At 55.1% G+C, this 23,738-nt stretch overlaps 1 protein-coding gene across 7 annotated transcripts in view; it reads left to right on the forward strand.

The window, feature by feature from the left end:
- Positions 1 to 23,738, forward strand: part of ASAP2 (ArfGAP with SH3 domain, ankyrin repeat and PH domain 2) — a gene marked incomplete at both ends in the record, with an annotated part of 154,747 nt that extends 131,009 nt beyond the window's left edge. For 2 of the 7 annotated variants that reach the window (XM_080711569.1, XM_080711570.1), the window contains 13 exons: positions 3,213 to 3,307; positions 8,315 to 8,504; positions 10,481 to 10,566; positions 11,312 to 11,427; positions 12,310 to 12,377; positions 13,473 to 13,586; positions 15,959 to 16,211; positions 18,088 to 18,222; positions 19,581 to 19,746; positions 21,515 to 21,564; positions 21,737 to 21,825; positions 22,097 to 22,219; positions 23,664 to 23,738. In XM_080711569.1, coding sequence (XP_080567695.1) covers positions 3,213 to 3,307; positions 8,315 to 8,504; positions 10,481 to 10,566; positions 11,312 to 11,427; positions 12,310 to 12,377; positions 13,473 to 13,586; positions 15,959 to 16,211; positions 18,088 to 18,222; positions 19,581 to 19,746; positions 21,515 to 21,564; positions 21,737 to 21,825; positions 22,097 to 22,219; positions 23,664 to 23,738 — 1,560 coding nt within the window. The remainder of the gene's footprint in view (positions 1 to 3,212; positions 3,308 to 8,314; positions 8,505 to 10,480; positions 10,567 to 11,311; positions 11,428 to 12,309; positions 12,378 to 13,472; positions 13,587 to 15,958; positions 16,212 to 18,087; positions 18,223 to 19,580; positions 19,747 to 21,514; positions 21,565 to 21,736; positions 21,826 to 22,096; positions 22,220 to 23,663) is intronic. The other 5 variants (XM_080711572.1, XM_080711571.1, XM_080711573.1 and 2 more) reach the window with 3 other exon arrangements.

Below are 23,738 nucleotides of genomic sequence, written 5' to 3' on the forward strand. Positions count from 1 at the left end.
GCCTGTTGCGGCTCGGTGCGTCCCGCTCAGGTTGTGCTAAGGGCAGACAGTGTCATTCAAGGCCCCGTCGCCCCCACATGTGCGCACACGCCTCTTTCTCTTGGGCGGGATTCTCACGCGAGGCAGGTGCCGAGGAAGGCGGCCTTCCGGACCGTGAGACGGCTCTGCTGGCCCCGGCTTGGTGTTTCTGTCCCCGTGGGGCTCTGAACGAGCTTCTCTCCCTGCCCATCACATCACATTTCTGTCTTATTAATTCAGCTCATCTGCTGGGCTGAGCTGTGTGGAACAGGGTGGTGCCTTGTGCCCAAGGAGGTGCCAAGGACAGACCGCATTTGAGAAACGAGACGCGTTTGAGAGGCAGCGTTAAGGGCGAGGACGAGGGTGAGGTGTTGCCGGCCCGACACAGACACAGCCGGCGCCTCTTCCTGGGGGATGGAAAAGGCAGTGGCGTCAGATGGGCGTTCACACCCATCTTCTGCTGCCTCGGCTTCTCTCTGCCCCACGTTTTCTTGATGTGACCCCGCAGCCTCCACCTACAAGTGCCTTCCCTTCGCGAATGGTTCCAAAGGGGTTCTCTGCGGGCTGAACATACACCGGGGCGTGGCAAAACCAAGGCGGCGCGATTCTCCAGCGCTGCGTGCGCGTGACGCAGGCATGCGGTGGCTCCCTGGGCCAGCTGTCCCCAGTTAACCAGCCAAGACGGAGCAGAAGGGAAGCGGCTTCCTGATTCCTGGGGAATTCTCCTCCTCCCACCCAACCCCTACCCCAGTCTGCTCCAGATGGGAGGAGGCATCAGCCTTGCCCCTCGCCCACAGAGGGGCCACCATGGCCGCTTCTGTTACTCAATTTCAGAAAGCCGAGTGCTTGGCCTGGGGTGGTTCCACATGGTTCTGTGGCATGAGCATGGCAGCTTGCCTCTGTCAGTCAGGGGCTGTAATAGTGATTCAGCCTCTAATACCAGCTGCCCAAGAAACCCGTCAAGGCTATGGCCGCGTGGCTCCTGGTCATCATAATGCTGTGCTGCTCTGGCTGGGAGCGTCCAGTGCCTTGGGCCCCAGAAGCCTGAACCCGGCGGCCTGGGGTTTTGCCTTCTCAGATTGGTGTGAACCCCTGAGCCAGTGCTGAGCACGGAGGTGGACTTGGTGAGTGTCTAGTGCTCTGGCCTTCTAGGAAGCCACTTTGCATATCAAGGACATGGCATTACGCATTTCTTTTTTTCCCCCGTGTTAGAAAACATCTCCTGCCAGGCGTAGTGGCACACGGTTGTAAGGTGGTGCACGGTTGTAATCCCAGCACTTGGGAGGCTGAGACAGGAGGATCACACAGGTTCCAAGCCAGCCTCAGCTACTTAGTGAGGCTCTTGGCAACTTAGTGAGACCCTGTTTCCAAATCAATTATAAAATAGGGCTGGGGTGCAGCGAGGAGGTAGAAAGCCCCTGGGTTCTACCCCCCACTAACACACACACACACACACACACACACACACACACACACAAACACTAACTCACTTCACTGCTTGGTGGTGTTGCTTCATATGGAAGGGACGTTCCTACTGTATCTAACCCAGATCCCAGGAGCTGTTCCTGAAGCCAGATAGAAAGATGGACCCAGAGCTCCGCCAGGGCCTCCCAGAGCATCTCCTTTAACCCTTTGTCTGCGTGACTAAAACATATCAGGAGTGAGCTGCTAGAGGTGGTGCATGCCTGGAATCCCAGTACTGAGGAGGCTGAGCCAGGAGGATCGCAGTTTCAAGGACAGCCTCAGCAACCTAACGAGACCCTGTTTCAAAACAAACAAAAAATACAGGCCGGGCGTGGTGGCGCACACTTGTAATCCCAGCGCTTGGGAGGCAGAGACAGGAGGATAGCGCAGGTTCGAAGCCAGCTTCACTGGCTTAAGAGACCCTGTTTCCAAATAAAAACATAAAATAGGTCTGGGAGTGTAGCCCAGAGGTAGAAGGATTCCATCCCCAGTAACACCAAAAAATTTAAATAAATAAATAAATAAATAAATAAATACAAAAAGGCCTGGGATTTAGCTCAGAGATAGAATGCTCCTGGGTTCCATTGCCAGTACCTCACAAAATATCAGAAATATCAGAAGCATCGCTGACTCCTCCTACCTAGCTTTTGCAAGTCAGAAACTGAAATAGCTTTCTCTCAAAGCGCCTTGCTAGGCTCAGAGCTGCCGTCCAGTAGCGTCTCCTTAAACATTTCAGAATCTGACCCGGGAGCTGGGGTGGAGCTCAGTGGTAGAGCACTCAGCTAGCATGAGAGAGACGGACACGGAGAGACGGAGAAAGGAGAGAGGAGAGAGAGAAGAGAGGGTGTGTGTGTGTTTGTGTCTGGGTTCCACCCCCCACACTACAAAAATAAAACAAAGGAACTGGCCAGGAAGCTGACCTCTGTGTCCAGGGCTGGGCTGGGTGCTGGGAATGAGACAGACAAAGCCCTGGTCTCCAGGAAGCTCCAGACCATGCCTCGCTTTATTCCAGAGACTCTGGTCGCCCCATCGGCACAGCCTAATACGAAGCGTGATGCGTGTCTTTGTGCAGTTATCAAGCACAGGGCCTGGTATTTAGTGAGCGTTAGGTTAAAAGGTGCTGATTTAACATTTAACAAGTGTGAAGTCTGACTGACACGCCCAGTCCTTGCGTTTTGAGCTGACACGGACATGTGTCCACCTGAGTTGTTGACGTTATCATTATTGGCAACCCTGCGAGATAGGTGCTCCCCTTCTACTGGGGAAGTGACGCCTGGGCAGACTCGGGTGCCTGTGGACACGCAGCCAGTGAGGAAGCCATGATTGGAACTGAATTTTGGCTTCCTGGCCCCGTGCCCCTCGCAGGGTATCATTGTACCTCAGGGCTGGTATAAAGAAGGTTGTTTGGGGGTGAGTGGAGTCAACCGTTCCAGTGGGAGCCCGGGTTTTCGGGAGTGGGGGAAGGATAGAGAGTCACAATGGCCGAGTTCCTGCGGCTGCCCCAGTCTAGGGCTCACGCAGCGCTGCTCTGTGGAGGTCACGCCGCTTCTCATCTGTAATTTCACGGGTACCTTTGGGCTTTGGGTTCTGTCTATCTTCATTAAAGGCAAACCACTTTACTGCTCTATTTCTTAGCGGCCATTAAATAAATCATCAGATGAACGAGTAGTGGGTGGCAGTGGAACTGTATTAATAATTGAGCACCCTGAAACAGACTTTTGTTTTTGCAGCTTGCCAAGAATATTGGGAACGCAGGCTTTAATGAGATCATGGAGTGTTGCCTACCAGCTGAGGACTCCGTCAAACCCAGCCCAGGCAGCGACATGTAAGTACGGGGCCGGCTGCTCCCGGGTTCCGGGCGGAGCTCTGCCCTTGACTCGAGCCCCGCAGGGCAGGAGAATGATAGGTTTGGGGTGCCTCGTTAAGTTTCTTCTCCAGGAAAGAAATGAGCTTAAGTTGAGTGGAGTTGGGTTTTTTTATGTCTTTCAGTCACTATTTTCGTGTGTATAGCAGTGCAGTGTAGCTGGTGTTAAGGAGGAGGCTGGGGTGGCGGCTCTGAAGGTGCCCTGGGTGCGGGAGGAGTGTGCCTCCTGAACAGCCTGGGATGCTCTTTGCTACTTTCCTGTCTTGGTTCTCTCTGCACGAATTTAAACCACTGTGGGGCTAGTTGTCCTTGATGAGAGAGAGAGAGAGAGAGAGAGTAGTTTTTACTGATGATGCAGAACATTTTATTTTTTACTTTGAAACCGGGTCGCACTGAGTTGCAGAGGGCCTCACTAAGATGCTGGGATGACAAGCGTGCACCACCACGCCCGGCTGTTGATGCAGAACTTGACTGAGAAGATTTTGTGCCTCCTCATGCACAGCGGACCCACCGAGGCAGTGCTTACAACAGGGGATTTTCTTGCTAATCTTATCTAGGTGAAAGCCACCCAGACCACATTGGTCCTTTTGTTTTTGCTTTCTTTTTATTTCTTTATTAATTTTTTTGTATGAAGATTGAACCCAGGGACATTCTGCCTCTGAGACACACCCCCAGCCCTATTTTCTTTTTTATTTTGAAGCAGAGTCTCACTACATTGCTGAAAGCCTTGCTAAGTTGCTGGGGCTGGCCGCGAACCTATGACCCTCCTGTCGCAGTCTCCCAAGTACTGGTATAACAGGCATACGATACACCACCTTGCCCTGGGATAACAGATATATGCCACCATACCAGCCACACTGGTCTTGAAGGAGACCATCGGGTCAAAGCACCGCCTGTCCTGCACCTTAGACGTCAGCCCTGTTTTTTTAGTTTTGTTTTATTTTGTTTATTTTTTGCAATGCTGAGGATTGAACCTGGAGGCATTCTACCTCTGAGTCACACCCCAGCCCTTATTTTTTACTCTTTATCTTGAAACAGGGTTCCACTAAGTTGAAGAGGGCCTCACTAAGTAGCTGAAGCTAGCCGTGAACCTGCGATCCTCCTGTCTTAGCCTCCCAAGTACTGGGATTACAAGTGTGCGCCCCCACAGCCGGCTTCTCAGCCCCGTTTCTGACGATGGCCTGTCTTTCCACAAGGGGTCTTCAGGGAAGCTTCCCCACAGGGTATGAGAGTTCACTTACAGAATGAACCAGCCTGAAGTAGAACTAATGGTGTGAGTCCTCCTAAAGAACTTGAGTCACGGTGAGCGGTCTTTGAGGCGATAGCAGGTGCCCTTTGTAAAGTGGTGAATTTAGACTTCTGTGACCATTTCGTGGGCCCGTGTTTGGAAACTGAGGCTGCAGGACTCGTGTTCGGGCGCATCCTAGCCGTGGAAGTTGACAGTGTTTGGTAGCAGGGGATTCTGCGGGAATGAATCGGGGCGGGGTCCATGGCTGGCTCTCTTGGGTATCAAGCTCAGGCGAGATTCCTGGAGGTGTTGGATTAAAAGTCAGGTTATGTTTGCGTCTTGGGGCAAGTGTTCCATGGTATAGTATTTCCCTGAGATTGGCTCATGTGTGGTTTTAGATTCCAGGAAAAATCTTAGAAATATTATCTGCTCTGGGTGAAGAGCTGAGTTTCAAATCTGTTTTCTTACCCAGACCTCGACAGGCAGTCGGGACTTGAACATCCCAGTCCTTGCCCCGGTCACAGGGCAGCCACTTAACTTCTCGGAGCCCGAGCCACAATTCCTCTAGTATGAAAAGGGAGGCCACGCTGCCTGCCTCTCACGGAGGCTGGGGAGATTGGTGAGATGGTTGGCACGGAGTTTTGGTGTGTGTTCTTCCTTGTGTGGGTGGCAGAGGCCACATGAGTGCCTGCTTGACTCCGTGCACCTTGCAGATGACGGCTGTCTCCAGTTAGGTTTCTGCCGGAGACTTCCCTGGGTTACACAGAGCTGAATCACCCCTCCTGGGGAGCTGGGAGCCTCTTTTTTTTTTTTTTTTTTTTTTTTTTTTTTTTGCAGTACTAGGGATGGAACCCAGCGGCAGTCTACCTCCGAGCTACACCCCCAGCCCTATTTTTTATTCTTTATTTTGAAGCAGAGTCTCACTGAGTTGCAAAGGGCCTCACTACATAGCTGAGGCTGTCCGTGAACCGGGATCCTCCTGTCTCAGCCTCCCGAATGCTGGGATGACAAGCGCGCGCCACCACGCCCAACTTGGGGATCCTCTGTAGTGAAGGAAATGTCGTGGTCCCGTATGCTGAGTTTAGTTGCGCCTGTTTACTTGACACCTACGCTTTTGCTGCTGTGTATAATAAATCATTTCTTTCAATACCAGGAGCACCTTATAAAAGCAGCAGAGCGTGTGTTCTGGGAATAGATGAGTCTAAAAATGAATATTGTCTGTTTGGAAGCCTCCAGTGTCCATGTTCTGTGTGCGCCGCGCCCCTTGGTGTGTGAGGAGAGCACACCCACATTTTAAATGACTTGCATGGCTCGCTCTGTGCCCTCCGCAGTTGGCTCTATCTTAAAACATCTCATCCCTCTTTCTAGAATACTTAAGTTTTTATATGCATTGTTCTTAGAAATTGTATCGCACTGATTTTTCTATTTCTCACCACAGTATGTTGCCTGTGGTTGCTCAGTAAATATTTAATGAATCAACAGGTCAAAAAAACAAATAGCCCCAGCCCCATGCCCACTCCAACAAATAAATGTTTTACGTCTTGATGGAAAAAGAGGGTTTTCCAGCTTTATCTAAGCGTAGCACACCATCTGCTGATAAGTCTGTGAAAGGAGAAGCAACGACACCCTCTGGTGGCCTGCGAGCCCCTTTGGGTTCTGTGGGCGTGGAGCAGACCTCACTGGGCCACGGGTGGCCAGCCTTGCATCTGCTCAGAGGCCAGGCCTGTTTCTGTGTCCTGAAGCACCAGGGCCACTCCCTCCCGCGCCAGATGGGCTGCTCCGTTGGGTTTCTTGCCTCTCCCTGCAGGCCTCAGCCTGTGAGTACTAGCGGAATGAGATCGCCCTGGCCACACAGACCGCTCACGGAACTGGGGAGCGTGGTGCGGGGCACATGGGCCCGGGCTGCTTTCGGGTGGGCACACCCTTCACGGGACACAGAGTTCTGGGCTGATGAATAATCCACTTAAAAAAGTAAGTGGCGGAGCCGGGCGTGGTGGCACATGCTTATAATTCCAGAACTTGGGAGGCTGAGATAGCAGGATCGCAGGTTCAAAGCCAGCCTCAGCAGCTTAGTGAGATTCTCAGCAACTTAGTGAGACCATTTCCAAATAAAATATAAAATAGGTCTGGGGGTATAGCCCAGAGGTAGAAGGCCCCTGGGTTCCATCCCCAATACCACACACACACACACACACACACACACACACACGGAGGATATCTAGTCTGCCTCTTACTCCGTCCAGTGGGGATCACAGCAGTGACACCACACTGTGCTACTGAAAGAGTGAAAGCCTGACGATTGTCACAGAGACTGATAGAGCTTAAGTCATGGGGCAGGTGCCATGTCATCAAGCCGGAACCCGGGGCCCTGAGGAGAAGCTCTGAAGGAATGAGGCCTGCCTGGTGCTTGCCAGCTGCCTGAGGAAGCCACCCGGTTTCCTGGTGTGGCTTCACTGAACGTATCTGCAAGGTGGAGGCAAAGCCTCCTGGCCCCGTGGTGGGATCCGTGAGACAGCGTATCGCCGCACAGGCCATGGGGGATCTCTGGCGGTCAGCACCATGTGGGCGGGGCGGCGTGCTGGGGATGCTTGCCTTCAGCCAGGCCCTGCTTAGCCGTGACCTTCCAGGTGCTGCCCCATACGCCTCGCTCCGGGCAGTCTGTTTTTCCTCTCTGCAGATTTGCCAATTTTCTCCATTTCCTATAAACGGGCGATGTGCTGTCTAGGCCTCGGTGCCTGGCTCCTGTGACCTCGCGCTGTGAGTTCGCGGTTCTTCCTGGTAGCCTGGGTCAAGTGCTTCGATTGCTCTTGTGCCAAATCATACTCCTGGCACGATGCCCCACAGTTTACCTATCCATTCACCGGCGATGTAGGCGCTTCGTGGCGCTGCTGACTTGGTCGTCAGGAGTTCTTGAGCACCTGCTGCGCCCCCCCTGTCTTTAATCCCTGCTGTTTGATGAGCTCGTTAGTGGCATCGGGACTGTGGAGCGCTCAGCCCTCTGGCCAGCGCTCCACCTTTCGAGTTCAATGGCACTTCCCAAGGTCTAAGGACCTGCGTGTGCTAACTCGTGTTAACTTGTGTACTTCTCCCACGAGGATCCGTGGCACTTTCTCACAAGTTTGAAAACTTGAGGCCCGCGGAGATGGAACACTAGTTCAGATCCACCCGTCCCATGCAGTGTGGCGGGAATCGGACCCAGCTCCTCCGGCTCGGCCGGCATGGCCGCCCTCCCAGGCCCCTTGAGAAGGCGCCACTTAGAGGGCAGCAGACGGCACCCAGGAAGGCTGGCGCTCACTTTGGGTGACTTGACAGCGAGCGGCTCTTATGCCAGGCACGGGTGCTACAAACATGGGGACGGGTGGGCAGCGGGCAGGCGGGGTGGCAGGCGGCCCACGCAGGGGGCCCAGGGAAGGCTGCGGGAGGAACGTGGGTCTCCGCAGAGCAGGACAGCAAGCCTGCCAAGGAGCGGGTCTGGGTAAGAAGGGCACAGGGACGTGTCAGAGGTGGAGTCGAGCACAGAACTTTAGGCTAAGGCGGGGTGGGCGGCTGAGCGTGAGCCGGCCGGCCCTCACGGCGGGCGAGGGGCTGTGATGCTCCGGAGGCTGGAGACGGGACCTCAACACCGATGAGCAGGGGCCGGGCCTGCCGTGGGGAGGCCAAGCGGGGTTCTGGATAATGTATACTGGGTGGATCGAGCAGAGGCCCCTAATGACTTACCCAGACGTTCCGTCTGGTTCCAGGAACGCGAGGAAGGATTACATCACAGCCAAGTACATCGAGAGGAGGTACGCGAGGAAGAAGCACGCAGACAGCACGGCGAAGCTCCGCAGCCTCTGTGAGGCCGTCAAGACCAGGGACGTGTTCGGGCTGCTCCAAGCCTACGCCGACGGCGTGGACCTCACGGAGAAGATCCCGCTGGCCAATGGACACGTAAGGGCGTGGCTGGGGGAAACAGAGCGGGATAGTCAGACCTGCTGGTTAGAGCCAGGGGATTCTCAAGAGAAAGAAAACATTAGTAGTTCTTGTAAGAAGAAACTGGAGGCTTAATTCTTTTTTTTTTTTTTCTTTTTTTCTTTCTTTTTTTTTCTTGCGGGTCTGGGGATGGAACCCAGGGGCATTCTACCTCCGAGCTACACCCCCAGCCCTATATTTTATTCCTTCTTTTGAAACAGGTCTCACTGAGTTGCAAAGGGCATCACTAAGTAGCTGAGGCTGGCCGTGAACCACAGTCCTCCAGTCTCAGCCTCCCAGATGCTGGGATTACAAGCGCGCGCCACCACGCCCGGCTTTATTTTTAATTATTAATTGGCAAGTAATTCTGCAAGTTGAGTGTCTTTGTCCTAAGTGATGGGAACCAGAAGAGCTTTGGGTTTGGGTTTTTGTGGTGTTTTTTTCAGGCGTTGGAATATTTATAGGTATAAAATGAGGTCTTTTGGGAATGGGACCCAGATCTACGCACAGAATTCATTCTTGTGTCGTCCGTGCCTGATGCACACAGCATAAGGTGATCTCATTCTTAGTGCGCCTGTATTTTGACTGCAACCTATCACATGAGTCCAAGTGTGGAAATTTTTACTTATTTTGTGTCATTGATCAAAAGGTGTGGGGGTTTGAGCTTTGGGACTTAGGAGTTTTGAATTAGAAGTGCTTAACCTCTGCACTTAGCATCATGGGGGGCACTGTGATGTTTGACCTAAGCTCATACTGTGGAAAGATTAAATCAAGCTGCGCCTCCTCTTTACCTTACAAACCAATTTTTGTGGTATGAGCATTTCAAATCCAAACTCAGCCTTTTCTGTATGTTTGTTTTTGTGGCAGTGGGGACTGACATCCCCCGGCTCCCGAGGAAACTCTCGGGGGCAGGCCTGGCTCAGGAGCCCATGGACACACCCTAGGGCGTCCCCACGGACAAGTCTGCCCCTCGTCAGAGAAGCTCACTGGGCAGTGCCACGTCCGCTCAGGCCCATGCCCAGCTCCCCAGGTCGGGGCAGCTCCTGGAGAGGGCCGGCACACACGGGGCTCTCCTGGTCGCTCCCTCTCTCTGCCCTGTGGTCCAGGGTGGAGTCTGCCCAGTGCTGAGCTGTGCTGTGGCCAGGGCAGGTGGGAGAGGAGGCGGCTCCCTCTGCCCAATGTCTGCTGTGCAGACTTCTCACCCACCTGTCTAAAACAGCCCCATCTCCTGCTTCTCCCACTGGCCAAATTACCTTCAGAAAGAGTGGCGGTGGTCATTTACTCCCTGGCATGAATTGAAACAGTGCAGGTGTTAGTATTCATGGATTTACCATCAGCGTGCAATGCAGACTTCAAGCCCCATTTACACATAAAGGTACAGGTGCTTTGAACAAGAACCTGTGCACAAGCCGGGTGTGGTGGCGCACGCTTGTAATCCCAGCATTAGGGAGGCTGTGACCAGAGGATCGCAGTTCGCGAACAGCCTCAGCTACTTAGTGAGGCCCTCCGCAACTTAGTGAGACCCTGTTTCAAAATAAAGAATAAAAAAAAATAGGGTAGGGGGTGTAGCTCAGAGGTCAAATGCCTCTGGGTTCCATCTCCAAACCTGCAAAAAAAAAAAAATAAACACAAAAAACAACAACAAAAAAAACCTGTGCACAGGCAGTGCAGTGTATTGCTGGTGTGGGGGTGCAGGCAGGGTAGGTGTGGACGCGAAACCCTGAATTCTCACTCGCTGCCCATGGGGTAAGGAGGGATAGGGCTGTCTGTACCTTGCACGTTCTACTCGGTGGTGAGTTTGCCATGGAAAGCAGAGGGCACCCCGTACCTTAGAGATAAGTTTTTTGAGAAGAAAGGATGAAAGGCTTTGGGAAGAGAGATAACCAGTGGCACATTGTCGGATGCAAGACTGAAAGCTGCCACGGGGATTCGGAATGTCTTGGTTTGGTTTCCAGGAGCCAGACGAGACAGCCCTCCATCTCGCCGTCAGATCTGTGGACCGGACTTCCCTTCACATTGTGGACTTTCTGGTTCAGAACAGGTGGGTGTCTGAAACTGTGCTTTTCCTGTGCTGCCAAGGTGTGAATTATGGGACAGGAAAATGTGCCAGGTGTGGGGTGTCTCGTGGGATGCTAAAAAAGCCATGGAAATAGAAACCCTTCATGGTATCTGCAAGGTCTAAATGCTACAGCCGGGAACTCCAGTCTAGGGAAGCTTGGCTGCTGGGCCGTGAGCCGTGGGGCAGGCTGTGTGGGGCACATGCCCTCTTCCTAACCTGCTTTTGTTTCAGTCAGAAGAGCCTGCGAGGCTCCTTGCCCCAGCGGTGCTCCGAGGGCAGCCCCAGGGCCGCAGGTGTGCAGGGCTTTGGAGAAGCGCTTCCCCTCCCTGGCTCCAGCATTCAGTGATGAGAGGGAAACAGCTGGCCTGTCCTCTGGTGGGACAGGATGGGCCAGTGGTGCAGGCTGAGCACTGGGCATGGCACCCTGGCGGGGTAGGGGGTGAGGCTGGAGTTCCAGTTTACCTAGGGGTGCGCCTCCCTGCCCCAGCTCAGCAGCCACGGCCCCCACCTCTTTCTTGGCCTCTGCCATCACCCTGCTGAAGAAGAGGCTGAGGTCACGCCCTCCTCTTACACACAGCCCACCTGTGTCCACCGGGGGGCTGGACATTGCTCTGTCCCACCCACCATGGGATGAGTGGGAGACACTGGGCTCCTGGGCCCGCCCACAGGCAGCTCCCTGCGGCCCACCAGGCCCTCAGCACGCTCTCTTCTGTCCTATGCTCGGCAGCGGGAACCTGGATAAGCAGACAGGCAGGGGCAGCACAGCCCTGCACTACTGCTGCCTGACCGACAACGCCGAGTGCCTCAAGCTGCTCCTGCGCGGGAAGGCCTCCATCGAGATAGGTGAGCAGCGGGCGCGGCCGGGGCGTGGCCCATCTGACTACGGAGGGAGGGCCTCCGTGCCCGGGCACTGGTGGGCAGACCTCGCGTCTGGTCCTAGGCTGTAGATACATTTGTAGACGTACAGGGAGGCCCAGAGAGCTGCTGCTGAGCTGGGTAATTCAGACGAGGCTGGAAATGTCCTCCTGCTCACAAACCCAGCGCCCCACCCCAGATCGGACGTAGCCTCTTATGTGGCTCTGGGGCTGAGTGGTTTCCTGGAGAGATGCTGTCACCCACCGCAGCCTCCTTTCATTTGTAACCACAGGAGAGACCTCGATCTTGCCTGGCTGTGGTCTCTCCCTCACCCTAGACAGGTGGCCCGATACAGTTTGCCTTGAGGGCAGCCAGCTGTTCCTGGTTCTTAAAGTATTTTTGGAGCACTGCAGAACAAAGAGGAAGGTGTAGATTCATGCCTTTCTTGTAAAGTCTAATAATCATACCTTGTCGGCAGAGATTTACTTTGAAAAAAGTACACGTTTCAAGTTCAGGGACTGTTTGGATGCGTGCAGCGCTCGCCGCACGGGGCAGGGTCGCAGTGTTCGAGATTACGATGCACTGCTCTATTTGATGATTTCTGCTTTGGGTCTTGACTTAATTAATGGCCTGGCTGCTTTAATACTTTTATTTTCTTGGTGTCAGTCTGGTCTTTTCAAATCTTAGCCCCCCTACTCCATTTCATGCTTTCTAAAACAAGTCAGCCCTCCTCCCGAGTCAGGCTGGCTGTGGATTTCACGTCCACTTCAACTTAGCTCTGCGTCACTGTTGTTATTATTAATCAGCCCATAGCCGCAGACCCTGCCGGGCTTGGCCATAGCGCCTCCTTTTCCCGCCCTTGACTTTTAGCTAACGAGTCAGGAGAGACGCCGCTGGACATCGCCAAGCGCCTCAAACACGAGCACTGTGAGGAGCTGGTGAGTCCCTGCGGGCTGGCGGGGCCTCCTGGATCACAAGGTGGGCCGCCCGACCTGGGGAGAGTGTGCAGGGGAGTCTGCCGAGCAGGTGGCCACCCTTCTCGTGCTGGGACTTGACGCTCGGTTGCCACTCACTGTCTGAATGTTCAGAGGACAGGCTGGCCCTCTGGGCCGCTGAGCACAGCCCGGGCCAGCCACACTGGCCCCTCCGTAGCATCTGTGATGAGTACCTCCTCGCTGTATCGCTGGCTCCTTCCCTCTGTTTCTCATCCCCACAGCACGTGGGTGGCCCCGCACCCTCTTTCTTTCCTGGCGTTATGGGCAGAGGAAGGAGCCGGGTCTGCAGTTGGGGCGCACCATGGGGCCGTGCCCCTGCGGCTCAGGAGGACGCCCAGGCCCGCTGGCGGCTGCCTCTTTGCGCAGATGAGTCAGTCTGTCCCCTGGGAAAGTTGTCATGAGCATTATCATTGAACTCTGGCCGGCAGTTGGCACAGAGCTAAGCGCTTCATCAATAAAACTGTTAACAATCAACGTTACACAAGGGCGGGATAAGTAACAAGTAGTGTCCTAAGCACTTCATATCCCATCGCTCGTCTAATCTTTGTGGCTACTTCATGGCAAAGTGGCTGCCGAGAGCCCCTTTGTAGATGAGGACGCAGGCACCTGGTCAAGGCCACACGGCTGCTGCCTGGAATTAAGCTTATGGCCCTCAACACCACTGTAACGAACGCCGTGCGTCCAGAGGAGCCAGCTGCCCAGGCTCTTTGCGATCATTTTCTGCAGGGTGTCAGTCTCATTCTAGTCACGTCGGCTGGGTTAACGGTGAGCAGCAAATGTGTAACCTCCTCCTAGAGCTAAGCCAGCTCTTTCTGTACGTAGAGTCAACCCCAGCGGGCTGATCGTTGCCCGCTAGGTCCCAACATCGTTTGCCAGTTGGTAAGAACTTACGGAGCTGCCAGGTTGGGGCCTCAAGGCCATCTTGAGTCCAGTAGAGGAGGCTGGACTGAGACCCAGGGATTGAGCTCCCGGGCCTCCTCCCCGTGGCTCCCGTGGCCGAGGGCCTTGGCAGTACTGACGGCGCCCTGTTCTTCTCAGCTGACCCAGGCCTTATCTGGAAGGTTCAACTCGCACGTCCACGTTGAGTATGAATGGCGGCTGCTTCACGAAGACCTGGACGAGAGCGACGACGACGTGGACGAGAAATTGCAGGTGGGCACGGGGTGGGGGAGCTTGGCGCGGGCACTGGCCCGCGGTCAGGGCAGAAAGCGGGTTTGTAGACAAGGAAACACAGCTTCCTTCTTGTGCTCAGTGGTCCGGCAGCTTCAGGCTTGCGCTTCCAGCATTCCCGTGCCTTTCTTGCGCTCCAGAGGAAACATAGGGGAAGCCCTTTGTGGTTGTAGAAGTCCATTCACTGTGGAGTGGTGACCCGAGGAGTCTGGGCTGCCCTGGTCCCGGCAATCACATTCACCCCACTGATCCTAAAAAACCCTTTACAAAAAGGAAATTGTGCCTCCACCCTTGAATTCCCTTGTCCAGCTCCTCCTCTGTGGGCGGGAACACTGGAGACTAGAGAGGTTGACCTGGCCAGGGTGAAGCTCTTGCTGGCGCCCAGCTCCTCCTCACCAGGCACGCTGCCTCAGGCCCTGCCAGGCCCCAGGGCGGCTGCCAGCTTCACCAGGCTCAGGGCCGAGGGCTGCGCTCAGGCCCTTCCCTCCAGACCCCGTGGCCTCAGCTCTGCCGGCTCCCTGGAGATAGGCTGCCAGCCTGTGCGAAGGACTCCTAGTTAAAAGAAGGAAGTGCCATGTCCAGCACATTTTTCTGGTTTAAACTTTTTTTTTTTTTTTTTTTTTTTTTTTTTTGTAGTACTGGGGATGGAACCCAGGAGCATTCTATCTCCGAGCTACATCTCCAGCCCGATTTTTTTTTTTTTTTTTTTTTGATACTGAGGGTAAAACCCAGGGGCTTTTCTACCTCTGGGCTATTCTCCCAGTCCTATTTTATATTTTTTTGGAAACAGGGTCTTATTAAGTTGCTGAGAGCCTCACAAAGTAGCCGAGGCTGGCTTCGGACCTGCGCGATCCTCCTATCTCAGCCTCCCAAGCGCGGGGAGTACAAGAGGACCTCACCACTCCTGGATTTTTATTCTTTATTTTTAAACAGGGTCTCACTGAGTTGCACAGGGCCTCACTAAATAACTGAGGCTGTCTGCAAACCGCGATCCTCCCGTCTCAGCCTCCCAAGCGCGGGGGTTACAAGCGTGCGCCACCACGCCCGGCTGACTTGAATGTTCTAAAGTCTATTGAAGATATCTAAGTAGATACGATCAGCAGATACAGAGATGGAAGATAGTTTCTGAAACCTGTTGGAGTATCCTTGCTCCTGCAGCTGTTAGCATCTGTACTTACTGTTTCTTAGAATATACAATAAGAAATTTCTTTGCTGAGTTAACTACAAAACATGATCAAAGAGCTGATTAATTTCATACTTGGCTCCCTTTAAAAAAAAAAAATAAAGACAGCATGAAAGTCAGTTGAAAGTCAGGCACACACCTCTAATCCCAGTACTTGGAAGGTAAGACTAGAGGATCATAGATTGGAGACCATCCTCAACAAGTTAGGCCCTGTTTTAAAATAAAGTGAGGTGTAGCATGGAGGTCAAATGCCCCTGGACCCAATACCCAGTTCCAACTGATGACCAGAAATGAGGGAGTAGGGTTTGGCCGGGCGTGGTGGGCACGCTTGTAATCCCCGCGCTTGGGAGGCGGAGACAGGAGGATCGCGCAGGTTCGAAGCCAGCCGCGCTGGCTTAAGAGACCCTGTTTCCACATAAAAAAGTATAAAAATAGGTCTGCAAGTGTAGCCCGGAGGTAGAAGGGTTTCCAGAAACCCCAGTATCACCAAAATACACAGAAATGAGGGAGTAGTCCACAGGCTGAGGCCGGCTGCCCCCCAAGTTAGAGGGATCTCCAGAGTTCCTGTGATTCTGTCTGCACCGACAAGCTGCTGAGCTGTTGGTGTGGGTTGCAGCAGGTAACCAAAGTCAGCTATGTTGTTCTGCAACACAAGAGTGTGTTTGGAAGCCGAGCATGGTGACACAAGCTTGTAATCCTAGCATTTGGGAGCTTGAGACAGGAGGATTGTGGTTCACGGACAACCCCAGCTACTACTTAGTGAGGCCCTTTGCAACTCAGTGAGACCCTGTTTCAAAATAAAGAATAAAAAATAAGTCTGGGGGGTGTAGCTCAAAGGGAAAAAACAAGTGTTTGGAGAAGGACTTCAGGACAGAAAGAACTAGGTGGGACTAATTATTGCCAGTAAGATGACGTCACTTATATGTGAATCCTCCACAGATGGAGAATTGTAGCTGCTAAGTAATGGCTTTTGGGGGAGGTACCTGTGCATTCCAGTTATAAGACGCAAGAGTTCAGTGTTAAAATCCTCTAGCTTTCGTGCAAGTTGAGAGTTAAAACATTCCCAGGCTGAGCAGAAGTAGGCACAGGAGGGTTTTGCTGCTACGTTGCACATTAGCACCCGGAGAGATGGCCTCTGGTCTCACAGCTCGGTCCTGACATTCCCCTGCAGCCTAGTCCCAACCGGCGGGAGGACCGGCCGGTCAGTTTCTACCAGCTGGGATCCAGCCAGCTTCAGCCCAATGCCTCATCTTGGGCCAGAGATGCTATCAACCTTGCCAAGGACAAACAGCGGGGTTTCGTGCCCAACATCTTGCAGAACGAGACCTACGGAGCCATCCTGAGCGGCAGCCCGCCCTCGTCCCAGCCAGCAGCCCCCAGTACCACCAGCGCCCCCCCACTCCCGCCTCGGAATGTCGGCAAAGGTACGCAGCTTCGTGGTCCCTGCGGATGCACAGAGGACTTGCTCTTGGGCTCTGGGGCGTTGGGAGCCGCTCTGGCCCTGGCCGGGTGATGTTTGGGCCCTTGTTTTGTAGTCCTTTTCTGTTCGCGTTCTGAGAGAATCCTGTTGCTCTAATAATGTCAAATAGGGCAGACATCTGGACTGCCTCTCTGGGCAGAGGCGTGGCCTGGGTAATGGGGGGCTGCTGCCTGCGGCTGTTCCCCGACTTGCTGCTCTCCCACACTCAAATCTCCCCTTTTTTACTCCTCTGCCTGCATCTGGGCCAGCAAGTGACCCCACAAAATTTGGGGAGCAGTGCTGAGCCTAGTTGTAAACAATAAAAGACGTGGGCCCTCCAGATGCCTGAAGTGCGGAGAGCTCACTATTCGAACCTCAGCGGCTCTATCCTAACACGGCCGATTCAGCTCGGCGGTGATACTTGTTTTGTCTTTATGAATATGGATACTGGAACCCTCAAGCAATTTGGTAGTGAAGACCAGTTGGCCACTGCGTCCCAGCAGATGACTGGCTCAGCACCGGGCCGTGGCTGCCAGACACGCACTAGTAGTGGCCGGCAGGGGCTTCCCCAGCACGGCCTCCGTGGCTCAGGCTTTGGGGGTCTGGAAAGGATGGGAGTCTCCCTGGAGCTGGTGCCTGGGGCCTTGGCTGCTGTGAGCTCCACCTGCCATCACGGTGCACGGTCCTTGACGGTGTGGCTGGGCCCATCTCACCTGGCTGTCCTGGGTATCATGAGGACCCTCCCACACAGCCCTGCCTGTCACTCAGAGAGTCCCGGAGAAGCGATGGTGACCCTGTGCTGTGGGTCACTGAGTCACAAAGACACTAAGAGCAGGCCAGGCCCCCACCAGGCCCAGAGACAGCCCGCTCAGTGCCCCCGGCCCCTCATCCCCTGTCCCACGCACCCCAGAGCTGTGTGTCAAAGCCGGAAGGCCCAGAGCCTAAGGGGTATGGCGCCTCGTTCCCATTAGTGGCCTTTACTGGCTGCGGCTGGGGAGGAGGGGCTTCCTCCGGCTCTGCTGGCTGGAGGAGAAGGAGCACTGGGCTCTGGGAGTCGGAGGGGCTGGTCCCCACTCTTTGCTGTTCTGGTCTTCGGCTCATTTCTTCCTCAGATGAAGCACGTTGCCCCTCCCTGCCTCTCCTCTGCACTCTAGCCCACATTGGCATAAAGATGCCATCCCCGCCCAACGCCTGAAGGGGGCAGTTGGCCCTGCCCACACGGGAGGGGCGCAGCGGTATCCCCTAGACCCTGGGGCCCAGCCTGGCAGAGGTGACCCATTTGCGCTGCCAGGTCAGTGACAGGGGTCACACCCGTGCACTTGGGCCTGTGTAGACAACGGTGAGGAGGAGCCAGGGCTTCATGAGGCAGGGGACGACTCGGACTCGCCGTGTCTGGGGGATCACTGGGACCTGCTGGCCACGTGTGCCCAGCTCGAGCCAGAAGTCTGTCAGGCAGTCAGGAGAGAGCGCTTCTCCACGGCTGCCCCACACCCTGCTGTGCTTGGCCCTGGCCACAGGAGGGCTGTAAAGTGGGGGCAGAGGGGAGCAGAGGTCCCCTGGGCCACGGTGCAGTACGCAGATGATCAAATTCTCACCATCAGGTTGAGAAAGCCCAGTGGGAATGTTCCCTGGAGCAGCTTTGGTGTGGGTGTCAGTATCTGTCTTCTAGATAGCAGAGACAAGAGGTAAAGTGCAGGCTTCTGTTTGCTATTATTCTACAAGGGGCATAGTGACCATTTTATATCTAAGCAAGAGGATCAATAACGCAGTGTTTTGTTTCTGTTTTCTGTTCTGTATGTGTGCACGTGTGTGCATGCGTGTGCGTGTGCATGTGGGTTTAGTTCAGACAGCCTCCTCAGCTAACGCCCCGTGGAAGACAAACTCTGTAGGTGTGGACGGTGTCAGCAGGCAGCGATCTTCGTCAGATCCGCCAGCTGTCCACCCACCGCTGCCCCCTCTTCGTGTGACATCTACCAGTACGTTTTGGCTTTTTTTTTTTTTCCTTTTTCCTTTCTTGCTGGTGGGCCTCGTAGATCTGGAAGACAGGGGTTGCTATCAGCAATTTTGTAGGCTGCACACCTGCACGCCGACGTGCCTCAGGTGGCCCGTGGCTTCCAGCCTCCCTCCCCGTCTGCAGGACCCTGTCTGACCCTCACGCATGCCCAGCAGGGCTTATTCTCTTCTCTGCTTTGCAAAGCATTTAGTAGCAGCTGCCCCAGAACTTCTATTTCCTTTGACCATTTTGGTGGTTATCAACATTCGAGGACCGCCATTTTAATATAATGGGGCATTTTTTTCCACCCCAACATGCGGTTGAAAGTCCTCAAAGCCTGGGGGAGACTGTGGGGAGAGCCCTCCCCCACCGCGTGCTGAGCACCGGGAGGCCAGCATCCGTGGAGCTCGCTGCTCCAGGAACTTTGAGAGTATGTTAGGCTGAGATGCCTGCTGACTTTCTTAAATACAAAGTGGCCAGCTGAGACACGCCAGGGTCGAGCCGCCGGGGTTAGCCCTCTTTGCTGCCTGGGTCTGGCATCCCTGGCTGGATTCCTAAGCTGCAGCCTGCCTTTTGACTTTTCCTGTAGAGTGGAAAAGGAAACAAGGAGAGAGGAGGAGAAAAAAGAAAAACTGTACACCAGATCCGGTCACTGCCTCACCTCGCTGCCCCTCTCCGGTCCCTGGCTGGCCCTGTGCCTGCACCGCAGCTCCGCCGGAGGCAGGAGGAGCCGCCACCTTTAACAAGGGCCTGGCGCTCTGCTGAAGCTGGAAGGCTTGGGCTCAGAACCCAGCTCCGGTTCTTTCCAGCTCTGCCCCTGCCTCTCTGCCTCTTTGAGCCTGGGTTTTAGGTCTGCAAAATGCACGTAGTAGTAGGACCTTCGCCCTGCCCACGTCACCCGCTGGCCATCACAGTCTGTCTTCAGACGTGGCCCTGCTTGGCAGCCTGCTGGACCGGGGAGGCCTGCCTTCCCTTCTGGCGATGGTTCAGCTCGGGCTGCAAGAGTCTTGGTGCGAGGTGGCCCCGGGCCCCAGGGCAGAGGTGGGAACCTGGCCCAGACCCGGTTCTCCTAGTTGAAGGCAGAAAACAGGGCTGGCTTCCCGAGGGCTCTGCTCAGCACATGCAAGCCATCGGCAGAATTTTGATCATGCCTGAGACTTGAGCATCCCAATCCATGTGGATAGGACTCCCTGCCCGGCCTTCCCAGCTCCTAAGAATGTGAGGGGACGCGGGAGCAGAGTGCTAGGAGAGAGGAGCCCTGGCTCAAGAACGGCTCCAGGGTGAAGTTGGGGTGCGGAGTCACAGTGGGTGACCTCGTTCACCTCTCCCTTCTCTCTACAGATCCCCTGACCGCCACGCCGCCCCCTCCTGTGGCCAAGACGCCCAGCGTGATAGAAGCCTTGAACCAGTCCAGCAAGCCCCCCCAGCCCGGGGCCCCGCAGAGCAAGCCCCCGCCGCTGCCGCCCCAGCCACCCAGCCGCCTGCCGCAGAGGAAGCCTGCTCCCGGGTAACTGCTGCCCCTGCCCGGCCGCCCCCGCGTCCTGTGCTAAGGGGCCTTCCGGATGCCAGTGGGCCCTTCCGGCAACTGTCTGAGCACTAGAAATTCCATGGTGCGAGTCCTTGAGGCTAAGCACTGTGTGGCTTATTCATCAGCTCTCAGGGTTTTATTTATTTATTTATTTATTTATTTATTTATTTATTGTGGTTCTGGGGATGGAACCCAGGGGCATTCTACCTCTGAGCTACACCCCTAGCCCTATTTTGTATTCTTTACTTTGAAACAGGGTCTCACTATGTTGCTGAGAGCCCCACTAAGAAGCTGAGGCTGGCTTCGAACCTGCGCGATCCTCCTGTCTCTGCCTCCCAAGCGCGGGGATTACAAGCGGGCGCCACCACACCCGGCCTGAGTCTGAGTGATTTGAATCTGAAAGGGAGGCAGGAGGCGGGAGGCAGGTGTACCCCAGTTACACACTTAGGGAAGACATGGTGTGTTCTCTTTGTAGAAGGACCCTCCCCCCATAATTCTGACTGTGGCGTCAACCTGAGTTTTAATACTTGTCTCCCAAAGTGGGAGTCAGCAGCCTAGGACGCTGCACAGGAGTCAGCTCCGGGAGTCAGCAGTGTCTTTGGGGCTTATAAATGGTCGAGGGGAAAAACCAGGCGAGCGTGTTATGGCACGTGGAGATTCTGTGAGATCTGGACTTCAGTGCCAGAAATAAGGCTTGTTGGGGCACAGCCTCTCCCTCATGCCTCCAGTTCCCACATCTGGGCCGCGGTGGCAAAGCTAAGAGGTCGCCTCTGAGACTCCACAGCCACCGAGCCTAAAAGAATCCCCTGCTGGCCCTTCAGAGAGAAAGCCCTGTAAGTGCCTGCCCTGCCCGTGAGCGTTTCGTAGTTGGGGTGACTGGGTGGGGACCAGCGTGCCGGTGTCTGCTGACCCTGCACACCCGGAGACGGTGGAGACTGATGATGAGACACAGGCGGCACCTTCATTCCTAGACCGCAGATGCCGTGCCCGGGGCGGGCTCTGGGGTTCACTCTGGGCAGGAAGGAAGTGTCTGACAGCGCGCAGGAGAAAGGCCAGCCTGGCTTCTGCCTGCCGTCCTCTCCCGTCTCTCCCTCCCGCCCCGATCCCCAAGCAGCTGAAGACAGAGCTCCTGCCCCAGCCCACCGAGGACTTGTGTCCCTCGTCCTTATTTGAGAGTTGACTTGAGGCGTCACCTTCTGCGTGATAAGAGTCCCGTTTCTCAGCAGCCATTTCCCCAAGTCAGCCAGTAGCGGGTCTGTAGCCATAGGCCCCCTCTGACCGCCCACCGCAGAAGACTCCTGACTTGTGTGTTTCTTCTTCATGGCTGTGGATGTGCTGGCCTCGGAGCTCAGGGTCAGCTGCGTCCGTTCCCAGCAGAGCGCACCCCGGAGCACAGAGGCGTAGCCAACCCTTACTCCTGGAGCTGCCATTAAGATGCAGCCCCTCCTTCCACAGGAGGGAAGGCCTGAGCACACGAGGAGTAGAGTGCAGGCCGGCACCCCGAAGCTTGTCCCCGGCCTGCTGTGCTGAGGTGCTGTCCAGGGGCCTGCTCTTAAGATCAGGAAGCTTGGGTCTGCACGGTATTTTCTTGGGCCTTCCATTCTTCCTTTTCCAAAAATAAATAGTTGAATAACAATGAAATCGGCTCACAGGTTTTCAGCTTCAACTCCAGGTCCCTTCTTCAGGGGATGAGATCGGGCCGGGTGAGCTCAGACGTCAGTAACTCTGTTTTTCTGCTGCTTTGCAGGGCCGACAAGCCGACCCCGGCGATCAACAAAGGACAGCCAAGAGGAGCTGGTAAGTTTTTAATCTGGGACTGGGTCGTTTCAGCTTGGGCAGCAGAAGGGGGGCTTTCCCTCGACATATTGGGACCGCTGAGGAAACCCTGGCCCTCATATATCATCACTGGTCTCGTGGTCACCGCGGGTGGGGCGGCTGGTGAAGTTGCTTCATTTGGGCCCTAACGCAGCGGATCTCTCTGGAACAGACGCCCTGGGTCCTCTGTCCAACGCCGTCACCCTGCAGCCCCCTGCACCCATGCCCCGGAAGTCACAGGCGGTAAGTGGACAGGCCTGCTTTGCGGCCCTGCCCTTGCCGGGAGGGCTTCTGAGGAACAAGTCTATCTTACTTACCCTGGTCGGAGAAGGGCTGGTGGCTTCCCGGTGCTGGTTACTTGACCTGTCATTTGGCCACAGCTCCCCTACAGACCCCCAGGAGTGCCAGGCCTGGTGTGGACTCTGGAGACCAGCGGGAGGGGAGCCCTGCTCTCCGTCCAAGGGCTTAGGCTTCCCGCCGCCCTGACCTGCGCCACTCTCCTCTCTCGACACAGACCAAGTCGAAGCCCAAGCGGGTGAAAGCGCTCTATAACTGTGTAGCCGACAACCCAGACGAGCTGACCTTCTCTGAGGGGGACGTGATTGTCGTGGACGGGGAGGAGGACCAGGAGTGGTGGGTGAGTCCGGGAGGGTTCTGGCCTGCAGGCCCCAAGGGGACAGCCACGTCTGAGCGGGCTCATTTGGGTAGGCAGGCCGCTCGGGCTGCAGTTCCGAGATCTGCCATGAGAGGCGTTTCCAGGTTACAGCCTCTGTCCAGACTAGCGCAGCGAGGTTTCTAGAGAGTGAGCTGGCTCCAGGGAAGGAGCAGGGTGGCCATGGGGCTTCGCCCAGGGGTCCTAGGACTCAGGATCCGCCACTTACGGGCAGGGGGCTTTGAGCAAGGCACCTAGACCTTTGCACTTTGGTGACAGCATCTGTGAGCCGGAGCTGGTGTGAGGATGAGCCTGGAAATGCGCAAGGGGCTGGGTTACTTGTGAATGAAGCCCTGTGTGGGAAGCACTGCCCCCCAGTGGACGCTCCTGGTCCTGCCCCGGGGATTGGGCTTAGATGCCGAAGAGCTCAGCTGCCGCCTCTGAGCCGAGCTAGGGACCTTGCTTCGCCTGGTCAGGCACAGGTTTTTCCATCAGCAGGCGCTGTCCCTACAGAGCGCCCACCTGTGGCTCGGCCTCTGCGTCTCTGCCTCCAGGGGCTTTGGGACTCAGCCCCACAGCCCTGCTCTGGGCGTGGCTGGACACACCATCTTTCTTTGGCCTTGCCCCCTTCTCCCCTCAGGCTCAGCCAGCACTGGGGGTTCTGACTGAGCATAGCTGTGTGTGGGAAGAATGTGAAATTCTTCCTTGGCCCCGTGAGGATACACACACCATGGCCCATCCACCAGTGGGCAGAAGGAAACAGGTCTGGTCTGGCCTCACACTTGCCTGTAACCTGCTACCAGGATGGGGCTCCAACCTAGCACCAAGCTTAGCCGCATGGGAAATCCCTGTTCGTTTCCACAAATTTGGAAAATACAGTTAGGTATAAAAAAAAAAAAAACAGTAAATGTTGCCCATAATCACCGCCCTACTCCCCGAAAAGAACCCCATTTATATGCTGACAATTTTCTATTAGGCTTGTATTTGCCTACAGAGTTTACGTTGCTGACATCATATTTGGGTACAATTTATCCAGAGTAAAAGTAAATGGATTTTATCCCCTGAAACTTTTCGTAAATGCTTGGCAAAATTTAAATGGAACCCAAGTCACCCTTTACCATTTCACCTGTGACTTTGCAGCTTACAAACTCGCGACACTCGGTTTCTTTATTCGTTAAAACCGAGGTGAGTGGAGAGTGTGGCCCGCTACCTCACGTGCCCCCAGGCTGCTGGGGCCCTGTCAGGTCTGCCCCCACCCGCGGGTGTCGGAGCCGCATGGGAGGCCGGCATCTTACACACATGCGCAAGAGAAGAAAGGGAAAATCCGTTGTGCTGTTTGACCCCCCGCAGTTCTTTGGCGGCGGGGATCCTTCTGGATAAATGTCCTCTTTACCAAACACTGTAATACCTCAGCGCTTGTTCATTTCAGATCGGCCACATCGATGGAGACCCCAGCCGCAAGGGAGCGTTCCCCGTCTCGTTTGTGCACTTTATCGCTGACTAA

This window comes from Muscardinus avellanarius (assembly GCF_963383645.1).
Source record: "Muscardinus avellanarius genome assembly, chromosome: 15".
Lineage (NCBI taxonomy): Eukaryota > Metazoa > Chordata > Mammalia > Rodentia > Gliridae > Muscardinus > Muscardinus avellanarius.